At 40.2% G+C, this 17,114-nt stretch overlaps 1 protein-coding gene and 1 long non-coding RNA gene across 3 annotated transcripts in view; one reads left to right on the top strand and one right to left on the bottom strand.

Moving 5' to 3' along the window:
* Nucleotides 1-911: 911 nt before the first annotated feature.
* Nucleotides 912-13,496, bottom strand: USP44 (ubiquitin specific peptidase 44). Of its 2 annotated transcripts, XM_083462909.1 has the most exons (7): nucleotides 13,348-13,487; nucleotides 12,626-12,715; nucleotides 7,259-8,758; nucleotides 4,801-4,999; nucleotides 3,859-3,967; nucleotides 2,323-2,528; nucleotides 912-1,801 (listed from the first exon to the last, which is right to left on the bottom strand). In XM_083462909.1, the coding sequence occupies exons 3-7, from the start codon at nucleotides 8,681-8,683 to the stop codon at nucleotides 1,602-1,604; spliced, it is 2,139 nt and encodes a 712-aa protein (XP_083319035.1). In that variant the 5' UTR covers nucleotides 8,684-8,758; nucleotides 12,626-12,715; nucleotides 13,348-13,487; the 3' UTR covers nucleotides 912-1,601. The 2 variants fall into 2 exon arrangements, with proteins under 2 accessions (XP_083319035.1, XP_083319034.1); XM_083462908.1 differs by lacking the exon at nucleotides 12,626-12,715 and having other exon boundaries at nucleotides 13,348-13,496.
* Nucleotides 13,497-14,474: 978 nt separating this feature from the next.
* The window catches only part of LOC310687628, a 90,637-nt gene continuing 87,997 nt past the window's right edge, over nucleotides 14,475-17,114 (top strand). The window contains exon 1 of the long non-coding RNA XR_014516496.1: nucleotides 14,475-15,630. This is a non-coding gene — a long non-coding RNA (uncharacterized lncRNA). The remainder of the gene's footprint in view (nucleotides 15,631-17,114) is intronic.

Raw genomic sequence — 17,114 nt, 5'->3', positions numbered from 1 at the left:
TGGCTATCAGTTCAAGGACTAGTAAGATTACAGTAATTAAGACAAATGTCTATGCTCAAGTTTCTGCCTTGTGTGCAAATAATCAGGAGACCTGCTGTGTTAAGAGGTCCTGAAAAAAGGGCACTAACCATTATTCTTTGGGTTCTTCAGGCAGAGAGAGTGCCTATTACACTAGAGTATACAAAAGTATTTTTCCTGTCACCCCAGATAACTGAGAAGAAAGTGAATTAGGGACTTAATGCTTATTTTTATGTGAGCGTGAGACATGCATTTTTGTGTGGCATTTGAGAACTTCTGCACAGACAGCTTCGCTGTATTCAGTTCTTCCCTCCCAGCCCTTTCTCTTGGGGTGGTGAAGTGCTTGCATTCCCTCTCTACGAGGAAACTTTATACAGTTCTCTGTGTCCTTCAGAGTTGGAAAGATAGAAGACGAGAAAGGTTTTTGTTTAAGCAATAACTTCCCTCCATAATTCACACAGGGCAAGTCACCCAAAACTCCAAAATCCTATTTCCAGAGGGCAGGAGAGCAAGGGTTTGTGTCTCTTGCTCAAAGATACCCCTCAGCTTATCTCTGCAATTAAAAAAAAAAATCTTAGGAGCTTCACACTAACCAGTTCACTTTCTCAGCACTTTTTTTGTTGGAGGCAGATGTCCTCCAACAGATATCACAATGTAAGGCTGTCCCTCATGCTGGTTAGGAAGTGCTGAAGAATTCAGGAGGATCCCCCCCCCCCAGAAGAGCAGCAGGCAGTTAAAAAAATTAAGCTCTTACCAATAAAAAACCGTTTGCTTTGCTTCTACAAAACATATTACAGCCCACAGTACTCCTAAGTTTCACTTACACAGCTTCACTTTTTACACAGCCTATGGTCCTAAAGGAGCAGATAAAAGACAAATAGAACAACACAAGATTTTGTGAGGGCACTATCAGATTTGGGGTGTTTTATTGATACAGTTGACTCAGAGGGTGGTAATAATTTGCCAGTTATTCTTCCCCTAGCACTGAGCAGTTGCATACACCGAATAAATATCTTGTTGCTTCTCCCCAGGACTTAGTGACTGAGTAGATCATATGGTTTACCAAATGGAGGTAGGAAGCAGAGTTGTATTTTGCTCTCTGCTGGACTTTTCAGTTCAGAGGGGAAAGCAAAGTTCTACATTTTATACCATCTTATTTTTTTTAATTCTGTGGAAGCAAGACATATGCCTGCAATGACTGGTACTTCAGGAAACATGGTATAAAATGCACATTTTTTATAAAAAAAATCCAAAATTACACAAGTTGCTCACCAAAATTCCTTATCTATGTTTTCTACACCAAAATATCAAAATATAAAAATGCTGAGAAACAGCTTGAGGTAAGATTTAACAATTCAAATGGCAAATTTCTTTAAAAAAATAGCTATACAGATATCCTAATAATTTTGGAAGTTAACTACCATCAATAAAAAGTATTTATACTAAAAAAAATTCCCCAAAACAAGTTTTCAGCTAGTACAAAAGGGTATGAAGATACATTGTACAATACTGCACTTACTCATCTCAACACATGTACAAGTGACAACTCTGACTTGTACTGTACATATTAAATTGGCTTTGGATTAGCTGTTACTATCTGCACTGGAACAATTAACCTCAGTATTTGGCTGTTTTCCAGATGGTGAGTCAAGAGCTGAAACATTACAGTGTCCATTTGCCTGAGTAATTCGTTGAGTATAAAACAAGATGTAGGCCTGGGCCTTGCATACTTCTTCCATAGTGCACATGTTGAGCTTGGAATCATTGCAATGAACCCAGAATCCTAGAAGACAAGAGCAATAAAAGTATTGCAGTACTGGTTCTTGTAACAGATCAAAGGATTTTATGTATTGCAATATAAGAATACTACATTTTACACAGGAATAGCTGTACTCCCCCCACCAAAAGGATATATGCAGAACTGTCCAAATGACAGGTTGGCCTCTCTGTGCAGCATTCATTACAATTTTAGAAGATTCCCCTGCTTAAAAGTATTGAGTTTAGGGAATGAAATATTCAATGAAATACTCGTGCTAGCAAAATGATTAGCACTAGCACAATGGGACTCCTTGCCCCATGCACCACCCAAAAAAGCTACTTTATGGGATTGGGAGAAACCCCAGAAAAGATTTAGAGGGAATACGGTGGGGTGGGGGCATTACAGTTGCACAAAGAGAAATCCTTGCCCTGATGGAACCTTCTCTTTAACAATATGTTGAATATAACCCTTCTGCTGTGGCAGTGGAAGCCACTGTATCTAAAAGGCAAGCTTAAATTGGATTTCAGATTCAAATTTGTTTGTACCTCCTTCTGAGTTATAGCAATAGGCAGTGTAGTGTCCTGAGCCAAAACCTTTCCCATGATGCATCACAACAGCAGACAGGTCATAGGTAAAGCAATCTGGAACAAGGGACTTGAGAGATTCTCTGCAGCAATAGGGCTCCATGTTGAGCGTCTGATCAAAGCTGACGTGCACACCAATCTTCTCACGATGATTACGTCCTGACCATCTTGGGTGATGAAAAGTATAAAAAGGTTATTTTCTATTTCTTGTTCTGTAGGGTACCTTCAACATAACTAGAAGTTAAAAAATCTCTATTTGTGGGCTAAAGCCTGGGAGTATGTGTATCTCTTACAGTGTGGAAGCAGTTACAGAATCATAATTATAGGCACCTTGTAGGCTAAGTCCTACCATCTGCAAAGTGCAGGAAATTCACAGTTAGGAGAATCCACAATAATAGTCTTTCCAGTCACTACTCGAGAACCGCAAGTGAGAGAGACTCCAACACTCTTACAGATTATTAGTTTCATTGTAGAACACTTTCTGTTGGAGGTTTCTTTTAATCCTGTAACTTATTCCCACTAGATCAAGTCCTCATTTGCAAGGCACTCCTTTCTATCTGAAAAATTGCTTTCTTTATGTCCAGTGCAGTAGTTGGTTCCCTCACAACCACAACCACTCCCTGTGACAAATTTGACTGGTTTGTTCAAACCCAATTGATAAAATACAGTCATACCTCGGGTTAAATATGCTTCAGGTTTAGTGTTTTCAGGTTACGGAACGCGTTACCTCTGGGTTTCGCCGCTCGTGCATGCACAGAGGCTCATGCACGAAAGCGGCAAATCGTGACACGTGCAGACGGCAGACGTGGGTTGCGTTCACTTCAGGATGCAAACGGGGCTCCGGAACAGATCCCGTTCGCATCCAGAGGTACCACTGTAAAATGTTTTTCTCTAATGTCACTGGTTCCTTAGGGATTTCCAGTCACAGACTCTGAGAGGGCCATTTAAGAGTTTCATAGAAGGGAGAATTTCACCAGCTGTGTCTTCCCCAATCATTCCCTAGAAGTAACAAGAAAATCTGAGGGAATTATTCCCTGCTTTGTAATTTACAAAGCACCTGTCTTTCCTATAGACTCTATGCTTCCTGGGGTCTCTTCCCACTTAAGATTTGCTTCACAGTGGCGCTTCTTGTCCCTGAGGCATATACAAGGTCTTAATTTAAGTCAAACAACTTTGCCTCGCAGAAGGCAGGCTGCTAACATTTGGATACTGACAACTTCATTCCTTGAGCACCTGAAATGTTCAGGAACACCTCAATATTCACACCAGTTCAAATCACTGTCAGAAGCTTCATCAAATTCCTTTAATGCAAAACAGTATTGATAACAGGCATAATATCCCTTGGGTTCTGGGTGGAGCGCACATTTTTATTGTAATCTCAAGAAGCATTCTTTATAATCTGACTAAATATACAGATCTATTTTTAAAAAAAAAAAACCATTAAGGTTGCCAGCCCATTTTCCTTAATATGATAGCAAAGGTAGTTCACTACAGTACCTGAACCGCTTAAGGTGTAACCGCAGAACTTGAGGTAGTCGGCATACCATAAGTTGCTTCTGTGCTTCTGTGAGTATAATGGGCTTAGAAGAAAACTTCCTTCGTTTTGCTATGACAAGAAAAAGAAAATCCTCCACTCATATTCACAATAGATGCAAGTTGTAGAAAAAATAAATCAATGCACTTTGGATAATACACGCCAAACATAGGTTGCCTCAGTCTAGACTAGAGCTTCTCAACTAAGCATTGGTTTAGAAGAATTTCTGTGTGTACAGTCAGCTTAGCAGGAATCCATTTTGGAGATATATTGTGGAAACATTACTTGAACTTAAAGAACATTCAATATACAACTTTATATCAGTTATGTGGGGGTTGAAGATTTTCTGCAGAAAAAAACTACGTAAGTTTGTGAATTAATACCAATTGCAAATAATTAGGAAAGCATGGCATTTTCGTAATTTCTAGCCTTGTTTACTATAAGCAAATAAAATAAACCAAATTAGGGCATCGGACAATTTTATGAAATGAAAATTTTCTAAATAATACATTTCAATGCAATTCAGTTCAAAAAATTCCAGAAAACCCTTATCACAGGTGTATATGTTGGTATAAAACGCGATGAGCTCCAGTGAAGTATGGACAATGTACTGATGCAATCCTGAGATGAGCGCATGATATAAATAAATACTAAATTTTTTTTTTACAAATGTAGATTGATAGTTTCGTTCCTTGAGATTACCTTTATGTATCATATGACCTTATACTGTGAGCTCAAGGGACTGTTCACACCTTGTTTTGCACATTTAACAGATGCACAAATAAGAGGTAATTTTTCTGATTATGATGTTTAAAAATGTACTGGCAGTATCTATGCTCTTAACCAAAGCTAGGCCACATGTTACATGAAAGTCAGGTGCCCGAGTACATGCTGCCTTTACTCACTGTTGCACTGATCACAGGCATATATCTTTCCTTCCAATGCTTCAGTTTCTGTAAACTTGGCCAACATTTCCGTCAACAAGCATGGATGCTGACAGGTTGTCTCCTTTCCATTGCAGTGGTATCGTTCAGGAAATTCCAGTGACAGATCCCAGAAGGGTTCTATAGTATTAGACTTATTATCACACGCAAGACACGTTACCTGTCAAGACAAAAAAACACTTAATTTTACTCTTTAGACCTTCCTTCTTTTGCAAGTGAATGTGCATACATATTGCAGATGTGAAGAGGAGGGGTGGAGCAATCCAAAACCCAAATCCTTCATACTGGAGAGGGTCTGGACAGAGTGGGAGGGGTCCTCCTGCCCAGCTCTGGTTAGTTCCCCTGATGGAGAAGGGCATTTTGCGGATGGACTGGACCAGCATGCTGCAGTCAAGCAACAGCAACGGGCCCAATCCAGGGGGGGAACTGACGCAATGAAGTGGCATTTGCCCCCTTTCTGTCTTGGCCATTTAGGAATCCGCACATCAAGACTACAGAGGGCCAGCACAAACACTGAGACTACGGATGCAGTGCTGCCTGCATGAAGCCCTGTCGCTGGGGTTCAAGGGATTAGGACTGTGGCCTTAGCTGCTTTGTTGCTCTTGAAAGCCTCATCATCATCTTAAAATTGATTACATTTTTTTAAAAAAATGTAAAATTATAGCTCAGTGACAAAGCCAGATATATGATGCTCTTTCTTATTTTCCATTGTAATTAATGCTGTTATTATTCTATCAATAAATATTTTATATATTACCAGTTTAATGTGTTTCATTAGTAGAGTGTCTTAATATTTATAGTCATTTTAGTATTTCCAATGGGGGGCAAAAGATACAATTTTTTAATGCAGGTAATGAAACAATGTATATTGAAGGTGAAAATTAAGTGGGCATTCATGGGTATGGTGCAAAGGTTTCACTGTATTTGTTTCTAGGAAACAAGTCTAAAGTGGCTGAAAACTAGCAAATGCAAGGAAAAGCAAATGAGGGGAGTGGAACAAGAAGTAAAATACCCCTCAATGAATAATCAAACTGCTGAAATCTAGGGATAGAACAATAGTGCATTTCATTATTATGCTGACTGTGAAACTGTGGGCCCAGGTGAAGTTTCCAAACCCAAGCAGTTCAACTCCATAGGGCAGGCATCCCCAAACTCAGCCCTCCAGATCCTTAGCCAAGAGGACCAGTGGTCAGGGATGATGGGAATGTTAGTGACTCAAGCAAGGTTCTCCTGGGTACAGGCTTCTGTACATGAATTACCACAAAATACAGTAAGTACTTACAAGCTCCCGGTAGTATTTTTAATACCATTTAGGAATCCACACATCAAGACTACAGAGGGCCTTCTATAATAAGTTATTATAGTTGCAATTAACAGACCAGAGCAGTCCCAGTAAAATCAGTGGCGATGCTCCGAGATCAGTGAATTGTGCAGAAAATTGCTTGAAATGCTATTAATGCTATTACTCTCACTTCCTTAAAGATAAAAATCAAGCTGACAGACGGCTGATTAGATTAACTCTCTTAGATGTTTTTCAGTGTATCTGAAGAAGTGTGCATGCACACGAAAGCTCATACCAAGAACTAACTTAGTTGGTCTTTAAGGTGCTACTGGAAGGAATTTTTTTATTTCTCTTAGATGAGTACATTTTCATATACGGCAAAGTATCAAATACATGTGAATTTAAATCATTAGATTTTTACTGTGTATGAAGTAGAAAAGTTATAACAGCTGCAGACACTTATTCTACTGGCATGCATTATACAAACATCCCACTTCAGTGATGGAAATTTAAGTCAGCTTTGACCTGAAAGCCCCATGTTCCAGATCTCAATTATCTTAATATGGGTCTCAAATCACAACAACCTGCAGCAAGTTGCATGTTTTTACTACACATAAAAAGATGTCTGATTTATAAGAGGCTAATAATTGCTCTATTTTTTTCCTCCTGGAGTAGGAGATTATGCTGTTTAATTTTATCAGTGCTTAAAGAAAATAATTAAAATAGAAAGGAAAGCTGGTTTAGATGTTGGTTTAGTAGCACTCTGATATGCTCATGCCATGAATGATCAGTATGCTCTCCGGAAGAGTAATGGAGATACTCCCAACAGCCATACCTTTAGCCTTCAACTTAATGTCTTCTTGCAAGCTTGAAATAAATGAATAGCTGTAACTACCGACAATCAGTACCTTTCTGTATCTGACAGTATTCTATATTTTCTTGTGCGTTCTTTAAAAAGTTATTTTCTGACACTTAATTTACATAATCCATGAAGGCAATATATTTATTTAAAATATTTATTAAAAGTGACTACACCCCACTCCAGTGATAACAGTAAAACGAGTCTTCATTTTGACCCATTAATTTACATTAATATTTTAAATCACTGCAGAGCTTTGTGAATGCAACACAACATACCTGGCTTAAAAGCTGTCCATGAAAAATTGTGTTGACCACATTCAAAACCTGTTTAATGAGTTTCCTTTGAGAAGTGGGGATGAGGGCTGGGCATTTTGTACGAGCTGTCTCCAATTCTTGCTGTACTTTATCCAAAAGTTCACAGAGAAATTCCTGAGCATCTTGCTGGGCATAACCACGAAAGGCTGGGATTAGTCTCCACACAGAATGGAGCATGGCAAATGGAGATACCAAAGCCCACTTGCCAGACCACATGACTTGAAACAATGTATGCAGCTCATGACAAAGAGAAATGTACTTTGAGCTTGGCTCCTTAGGCTGAATAAGTTCCATATTTCTGCTATTTGACGCTCCACCACTTAAGCCTGATGAAACACTAGATCGCCTTGCAGAAGACTCCTTGTCCTTAAATTGACTTTTGTTCACATGAAATATAGAACCGGCAGATGGAGAATGCTTAGAAGATGATCTTGTTTTGCCATTGGCTGCAGCTGCTAACAACTCTTGAGTTTGGTTCAAATCAAGCTTTAAAAAACATTCCCGAAATATGAGCAAATGACTCAATACCTGGAGAACAGAGTTCATATAACATGTATTCCCCAAGTTTCGTAATCCTGTTACACCGGGAGTCACAGTAGGCCTTCGTTTAACTGGAGAGTCATTAATTTTTTTTAATTTTACATCATCTGAGGTAGCTGTTACTTTCAGTTCTACAGCAGAGTCCAAATTCTGTGACATTTTTAGTGCATAGAGTGATATTTTTGAGGATTCCTTATTTTGATTTTGCAAGCGAAAGCTCTTTCTTGGAGGCATTTTTTCCATTTCTTCTTTCAACTGGCGCTTTCTCTCTTCTCTTTTCTTCTTAGCATTGATCCTTCTTTCTTCTGCTTCTTCCCTTAGCTTCTCTTCTTCTAAAACCCTTTTCCCACTTGGTGTCAGTTCAAACCAAGATCTAAAAACTTTGCCCATTAATGCATGCCTCCTGTGCCACAGAGCTGTGAACATGCGGTCTTGATTACGAAGCAAGGCTTGAGCACTATTATGGGAAAGGTAGTCACTTGTGCCCATCGATCGCAAAATCCTGCCACTGCGAGTAGTACAGTCATAATTCTGACTCTTGATTGCATTTAATGTACTTCGCAACAGCTTTAAATCACCAGTTGCATTATCATTAAGAACATAGTCATCACAAAGGTAGCAGAAAACGTACAGCTCATTCACTTCTAATGCCACTGGATGACTGCTTTCCTGAAAGTGCTTTAGTGCATGTTCTTCAATGTATCTTCCACAAGCAACATGTGAGCAGCTGAGGCAGGCCCATACAGATTCTGTAGTATTGCATACCATGCAATGCCACTTGTGAGGATTTACAATGGAATGGTCTTGGGCAAGCCGAAGTCTTCCTACATGTTTACACTTATCCATTCTCAATACTATAATGTTAATGAAATGCTACAGAAATTCATCTTCCAAAGAGTTTCTCAGTCTTTGCATTTTGACCTGCAAGCGGAAACAAAAGTTAGCTTCAGCTTTTTTTAGGACGTAAGAAGAATCTGCTGAATCAAAGACCCACCTAGTCTAGCGCCCTGTTCTCAGAGTGCCCAACCAAATGCCTCCAGCAAACCTGAAAGCAGGACATGAACTTAGCAGCACACTCCTCACTCATCCTCTACAACAACTGGCCTCAGAGGCATACCACCTTAGATACAGAAGCAATCATTCCTTGTAACCATTGATGGCAGTTTTCCTCCATTCCATGGCATGGCGTTGGACTAGATGACCCTTGGGGTCCCTCCCAACTCTATGATTCTATGAATTTGTCTAACCCCAATTTAATGCTGTCCAAGTTGGCAGCCTACAATCCATCTTATGATAGTGAATTCTATGTCTTAACTATGGACTGTGTGAAGTACTTCCTTTTTTTGTCCTGTAACTTCCAACACTCAGCTTCACTGCATGATCCTGGGTTCTAATACTATGAAAGGAAGAGAGGGAAAAACTTATTTCTATCCACCTGCTTCACTTAATGCATAACTGTACACACCTTTATCATGTTTCTCCTTATGCCAAATGTCAAAATCTTTCCCCATAGGAATAAATTATTCAGTATGGCAGAACATTTTCTGTCTATCTGAAAATTTGCCCTAATCAGCATGCAGCATCAGTTTAAGACAGATCTATTTAATAAATCACGGCTCAAGGTGGTCCACTGACAAATATTAGGATGGGGCACAGCACTTACACTTGTCACTACATCTGTATACAAAGACAAACAAGCCCCATGTGCCCTTGTAAAGGAAGATTATGAAACTTTAGCCTGACAAGCAGTCAAACTTTACTGGATATTCCCATTGTTTCATTAGCACATATCATTTTCTGTTCAGCGTTGCACCTATTCCTATCTACTGAATTACAACTTTATAAACATAGCATTTTAAAAACTCAGTTTAGAAACACTTTTTTTAATTAGCTAAGCAGTGTACATTAATTAGTATAAAATATTTATAATTAAATACTGATAATAATCAGGCTTTTAAAATGCTGATAAAAATCAACAGAATCTTAAGAACAATAAACATAATTAAATTACATGTCTGGGTAGGCTTCCTTAAACAAGGAGGTTTTTAGCAGGCATAAAAAACACACACAAAAAACAGTGCAATGAAGACATCTGCCTGATATTGATAGGCACAGAGTTCCAGAGCATAGATGCTGACACATACTAAAATATTTTCCTCACAAGTGCAGAATGGATATTATATGGCACTTGTAAAACTGCCAGTACCACAGCTTGAAGAGGTCAAGTGGGCACATATGGAGTGGCAATACTTCAAGTAAAAGAGTTGACGGTTTTATATACTAATTGAAACAAGCCAGAAGCCAGGAGAGTTCTGTGAGCAGAAGTATTATATGTTGACAGGATCTTACTCCTGTCAGCAATTGTGCTGCAGCATGCTGTACTAACTGTAGTTTCCAGATCAAGCACAAGGAAAGCCTCACATAGAGCACACTGTAATAATTCAACCATGACTTTACCAATGCTTGGCCTACTGTGCTCAAACTATTCTGGTCCAGGGACAACAGCAGCTCCTGTCAACAGTCGGAGTTGATAAAATTATTATTATTTCTTCAATATCTATACCGCCCTACATCCCAGGATCATAGGGAGGTTTACAATATAAAAACACAAATATGTATAACATAGTAGCAAACAAAAACAACACACAGCTGGTTTAAAGGGCCATAGATAAAAGGCACCCCTGGCCACCTTTAGATTTTGCACCGCGGACAATTTGCTGAATTCTCCCTCATGGGGTCCAACTTACAAACAGTTGGGACTCAAGCTCAGCTTACTTTTTCTCATTCAGCCACCAGGCATAATTGAACATAGTTCAATAAGATGTGCATTATGTCATTTTATTTTATGTGTAAATCACCCTGATAATTATTAGATTCTTTCTCTCCCTTCTACCTTTAGCCATTTTTTGTTAAATAAAAAGTCCAAAATTCTTAAGTCTTTTCATTGTAGAGAAGATTCTAATGCAAGAGTAAAAAAATGAATATAAAGATGCAACAAAAATGCTTTCCTACAGTTAAGTAAATGGAATACCTGTACATCAAGGTTTTCTGGCTCATGTCTTAAATACAATTTTGAAATAACTGAGCAAATAGCCTCAATATATATCATTTCACTTTAAATACAATCCTTTAACCTGCTGTCATACCTCACTGACAAAATGCAAAAGTAAAAAGTAATCATTCCTTCTTTGGCCCATACACATCATGAAATAATCACAGAACAGGAATTTTTAATATGAAGTAAAAAGTCAAATACAAAAGCAGTAGCTTAACTTCTTACTAACACAAATAGGCACTCAGTGCTAGATGCAAGTCAGAAAATATGAAGTCCTACTATCATAAATCAGTATTTACACACAGGACTCAAATTTTCATCATTAAGCATCACATTATTTAAAGGAACAATTCCCAAACTGGTGCAGTGCAGATGTCAAGCACAGAAAATAAGTTACAAATGTTAAGAGCTGTGTAGTAGAAATTGAATGATGAATGTTAGCATGTATAACCAATACATGATAAATCTGGTCTAGTACTTTAAAATTGCATCTTAGCAGTACAATCCTATACATTAAGAGTAAGCCCCAGTGAATTCAATGAATTTACTGCCAGTTAAGTTTGTATAGGATTACAGCCTAACAGCACAATCCTAACTATGCCTAGTCAGAAGTAAGTTGCATTGAATTCAATGGGGCTTGCTCTCAGATAGGTGGGGAAAGGTGGGGGTCTAGGGGAGAATTAACATCTTACTACAATCATTTACTTCTTACAATGAAAAGTGTTTCTTTGGCTGAAATCCTAACTATGTCTACTCAGAACTAAATTCAAAGTGGCTTACACCCAGGTATGTGAAGTTAAGACTGCACCCTGAAACCTGGATCTTCATGACCTTTTCATGTAATAAAGTTCATGCACTACCAAAGTAATTTAAGTACATAAAAACTTAACAAATCTCAACCTTTTATCATTATAATCACTTGCCATCATTAAAAGTCACAAACTTTTGTGTAAAATATACTACATGCAGTATTCCTTTCTACATAATCACTGTTAACCCAAAATTCTGGAAATAATAGGCTGGCTTTTTTGAGTGAAACAGTTTTGTTTCACACCAATTTACATTTAATTGCAGCTCCATGCTGACCTATTAGCAAATCTACTAGTTCACATTGTTTCATAGATTTCCCCCTCCCATTATCTTCTGATACTTTTTCAATGAGTTTTATGCACACAAACCCTAAGTAACAAAGATTCAAAAGGTATGTCTTACTGTCAGTTACTCAACACAACAGAAGAGTTCAAGTGTGGGGCCAAGTGTGGATGCTTATTCTAAGAATATTATAAATCATATAAGATTTATTAAGAAAATGTTTCCTCAACTCATTCTGGTCACTAGCTTTTTTTATTCTTTTTTAAAAAACACATTCACCTGTGATACTCCTATCAGTGGATGTTCTTTAAGAAATTGTGTTTGCAGACACAGCCTTCAGGTGCATAATCAAGATCACTTAAGATATATTTAGTAGTCCTTTGTATTCTCAATCAGGATAGTTAAGGGACAGTAAATAGACAAGTTTCTCCTATTTATGTTTCTTCTAATCTGTTCACCTAATCTATGTCAGCTATTACCAACAGGAAGTATTCCAGATCAATGAGGTTGCAGGTGCCAACTTCCAAAATACAATAAATATGTAATGAAGGGTGGATATAAGTAAGATGAGACTTATTAATTCAGAGGAAGTGACAACATACTGAGTGTATTAACCTCGACTTTCAAAAACCACTACAAACCTATTCCAGGTGCAACAAGTGCTTCCTTTGAAAGATGAGAGTTACATCTCTGAAAGTAAACATCTCAACAGGTCCGCAGAAATCTGTTCCCTTTCAAAATAAATAAATAAATCAAGGCAGAAGTAAAAGCTAGACACCCATTTCCACAGCATAAAAAGTTTTTAACACACTTCCTTCCTATCCCACCATCTCAAAACGAAAACGTCTAGTCATCCAGAACCGGCTTTAACCTATGGAGGCCGATAACATGGGGACCATCTCCACACGAGCAAGTTACCTATAAAACATTTGTGCGCGCGTGAATCAAGATGCACATCGGGGAACCAGCCCACTCGCAATTATTTAAAAGGATGCGGCTAATCCAGCGCCCCAGACCAGCGCCCCCGGGACTCCTAAGCACTCCGAGTGGCGCCTCCGAGCCCCCTCTTTCTCGTCCCAGGATAAGGGAAGGAGCCTCTCGACGGGATGGCGAAGAAGCCGAGGGAGAGAAGTTTCTCCTTCCCGGCTCCTTCGAAGAGGCGCCAAAACCCCAGCTCGGAAGCGGGGGCTTCCCGGGTGACGGGAAGAGCAGCGGAGGACACTACTTGGAAGAAGTAACGGGCTGCTTCCTCGCTCTCGGAGCGCCTGGCATCCCCCGGCTGCCCCCGACCGGACCCCCCACGCCACCCCACCCGCCCCGCCTCCCGGAGCGCCTGGCTGCCTCAGAGCCCGCCAACTCTCACCGGACCGGCTCGAGCCATGTCCTTCTGCTTGCGGCGCGCTCCCGCTCAGCCGCTCAGCCCCTCAAGCAGCCGTCGTCCCCGGCGCCAGCGTCCGCCAGCAGCAGCCGCCGCCATCTTGTGCTCCCCGCGCCTCCAGCTTTTCAGTGTCACAAGCAACCGCCCCCTCGGCCGCGTCAGCGCCGCGCCTCCCTCGAGCGGCTCTCTCGCTCGCACACGCAGCGGGGATCCCGCGGGCGGCGCTTGCCTCGTGGTCCTCGGTGGAGTCCCGCTCGAGCGTCTGTCTCTCGACCTGCCATAATAAGAGCCCTTCGCCATGTGCTGCCCCCGCCTCCCCTGTTTGGGGGTTACTATTGAGCCAAGGTGGGACATAGGAAGCTGCCTGGCACCGAGTTCAGACCATTGGCTCATTCAGGCTCAGCGTTGTGGTCACTGACTGGCAGCGGCTCTTCGGACTTTGGGACAAGGGTCTTTCCCAGGGACCCCTGCCAGGCGGTGCCTCAGAATCGTCTGCTGCACCGCGGCCCTTCCTGAAGGTGAAGTCTGGAGGCCTGGCTGCCGCCCGCCCCAATGCATAAGGTGGCCTTGGCCGCCTGTCTTGGATTGGGTCCCTGCTCGTTGTCTTCTCAGCGTACCAAGAGGAGAGGAGCGACTGAACGCTGTTAGGGCACCACACAGAGAAGGTGGACTCTGTGGAGGTTCCCGCAACCGAGCAGCCGCCTCTTGCCGAGACTCTTTGGGCGCTACAGCAGGAGTGGAAGCTGATCTTGCTCTTCATTTGCTTATGTGCTTTTTCCGGACATCCATCTTTCCCAGTCAAGCTGCCCAAAGAGAAGAGCGAGCGAGCAGAGGCGCCAATTGCCTCTGTAATAATGGTCAGCCCTCCTCCTGCTGTTCCTGGGCAGCCCCACTTGGCCTAACTAACTTTGCAGAGGGAGAGTATTTACATTTCTTGTTTTAAAACTGAGTGCCATCGAATATAAGAAATAAAAGAAGAATTTTACCTACAATTAGAAATCAATATGAATCTTTAATGCAGATGCACTGTGAGCCACCTGAATGGAAATTTGTGGGCATGCTTCCGTTTGGGAACCCCTGCTGTAAAACATATGTGGAAGAAAGAACCACTTATGCAGCACTTTAGATCCACTCCCTGCCCCCTGTTAAGGTGTGAGGAAGCATGTCTTTAAAAAGACTGCACCTCCTGCCATGCAGGAGGACAGGGTCATTGTCTTGTTTCAGATGCTTCTTTCACGGCCAGAGAACAAAGCTCTCCATTAGCAACATGACAGAGCTTATGCACATGGATGTAGTGGGAAGAATTCTTCCTTTAACAGACATACCGTAGCTGTATTCTGAACAGTAAGCTATAGGAGTTGAGTCAGCTTGGGCTGGAGAGCACAGCCCTATAACATTGCAGATATTTTGAGGACAAAATAGGCTGCGAACAAAGCCAGAGTTAGGCTGTGAGTCTGGAGTGTGCAGGAGTACTAGCAGAGGAAATCACTGGTAAAAGGTATGTGGTTCAAAATAATATCCCTTTAGGATTTAGGTTGCATTATCATCTGTATTATTGGTCGATATGACAACCTTGTGAGGTTCCTCCGGCCTCATGAGAAGCCTCTTCAGTAGGGTTGGTGACTGTGGGCCCCACCCCCCGGGCCAGGTGAAAGGGCCTTGCAGGGAGCGGCCTCACAGCTGGGCGATGTTACACCCGCCTCATGCAGCTACTTCTACTACATGTAGAGGCAACCATATTGTCCACCCCTTACTTTAGGGAAAGGCCCTATAAGGTGGCTTACAATAAAAATGTGAAAAACAAATTTAAAAGAATACACTTTGAAATTATTCTGGGATAGTTCTAAAAAATGTGCCGGAGTGTTCCATTGAAGTAAACATGTTTTATGTTTTAAGCAGAAAACAAATAAAAAAAATCTAAAATACAGATTATTACCAAATCTGCAATCCTATACAGACCATCTTTGCTATGAGCCATCGATTTTTAGAGTTGGAAGGTATCCCTATAATAATAATAATAATTTATTATTTATACCCCTGGCTGGGTTTCCCTAGGGTCATCTAATCCAATCCCCTGCAATGCAGGAGTTTTGAGGAAAGCATCCATGGTAGATGACCTGCTCCCTGCCTTGCAGGCCTTTTTCCACCTGGGCTGGGAGGGCAGGGTCCTGACTGACACCTTCCAGCTAGAACAGACCCAAGCCTGAGCTTCCACAGCCACTGCCCACCATGAACCACCATTGGCAGGATTGACAGCAAAAGCAGCAGGTATGGTCTGAGCTTATGATAACATTTTAGTCCTATTAATTAAGTTGTTTTTAATGTATACTTTATACTTTCTTCAGTAATGTTTTATTCTGGATTGTTTTATGTTATAATGTGTTGTAAACCACCCTGATTGTATTTTAAAAAATAAATAAATAAAATAGTATAGAAATAAAATTAATAATAATCATAGGAACTTGGGAGTAAGCCCCACTGAACATCTGAGTAGATATGTATAGGTTTGCATAGTAAGAGTGCAGTTTTCCTGTTTAATTCATTATTAATAAATAAATACTGATTTTAATACCTTAAGTTAGTATCTCAGCAGCATAACCCTAATAGTGCTATGGAGAAATAAGTTTAAATGATTTCAGTGGGATTTACTTCCTGGTAAATAGGTAGTCTATAATTGCTTTGCACTTACCTGGGCATAGATCCCATTTAATTCACTGAGGCTTACTTTTAAGTAGACATGGATAGCTTACACTGTCTGAGTATTCTACAAATTTTATAACATTATTGAAGTGCTTCAGATTGCTTACTGAAGTCCCACTAAGCACTGTAATTGAATTGCTGCCCTATTTTTCGGAGATCTTCCTGCCTCTTCTATCTAAGAATAAAAGAAAATGTTACAGCCCATTCTTATGCTGATTTGAATGGAGCTGCTGCCCCTCCTCACTCAGCTTCTTAGTTCTTTTACTATTTCTCTTTTACTTGGGATTTTCTTTGCCAACAGCCCCTTTGAGAATTTACTTTTATCTTTTATTTTAATACTTATTGTTAGCAGCTAAAGCAGATTAACAAGATTTTGCCTTAACACTTTAGGAAATAAGTTTTACTTCTCAAGAAATCTCATCTAGAGATTTTATGCATTTAAAGTACTATTTACTTAAACTTGAATATATTCCTATTTCTTCTGTGAGTTCATGATTATGCTATTTTATTGTATTCGAGTTGTAGTCTGTCATATAAATTAAATTAATTATAACCCTGGGGAGTAGGCCAGAGACAGATTCTAATGCAATAGGAATGCATCCATCGGATTTTTCCATTGTTCTTTGGATATGTATAATGTGATTTGAGGGCTTATTTAAAAACGAAGGAATTACCTTATTGCAATTTAATGTCAAACATACAAACTGAACCTGGTGTAGTAATTGTTGCTCCAGCAAAGTCACTGAAGTTTACAAAGTCATTACAGATGGCTAAAGAGATAAGACCAATGCAATGCTGTCATCAACTTCTTAGTTTCTTCAGGAGTTATGCCTGTGGGAAAATGCCTACTGCCCTTAAATAGGCAGTAGTACATCCTATCTCACTTCCCACAAATACCCACTTCTTGAATAAATTGATGGAGAAAGCTGTTGCAGGCGTTCCTGGAGAATACAGATTATGGAGAGTTGTATAGAAGGAAGGTAACTCTGTTTCTGCTTCCCAGTCTCTCAGCAGCTTTCGATACCAATAATCATAGTATCCTCCTAGATCTG

The sequence above is a fragment of the Podarcis liolepis genome (assembly GCF_965112155.1).
Source record: "Podarcis liolepis genome assembly, chromosome: 10".
Classification (NCBI taxonomy): Eukaryota; Metazoa; Chordata; class Lepidosauria; order Squamata; family Lacertidae; genus Podarcis; species Podarcis liolepis.
The sequence above is the reverse complement of the archived record's forward strand: the minus strand, read 5'-3'. Positions and strand labels throughout refer to the sequence as shown.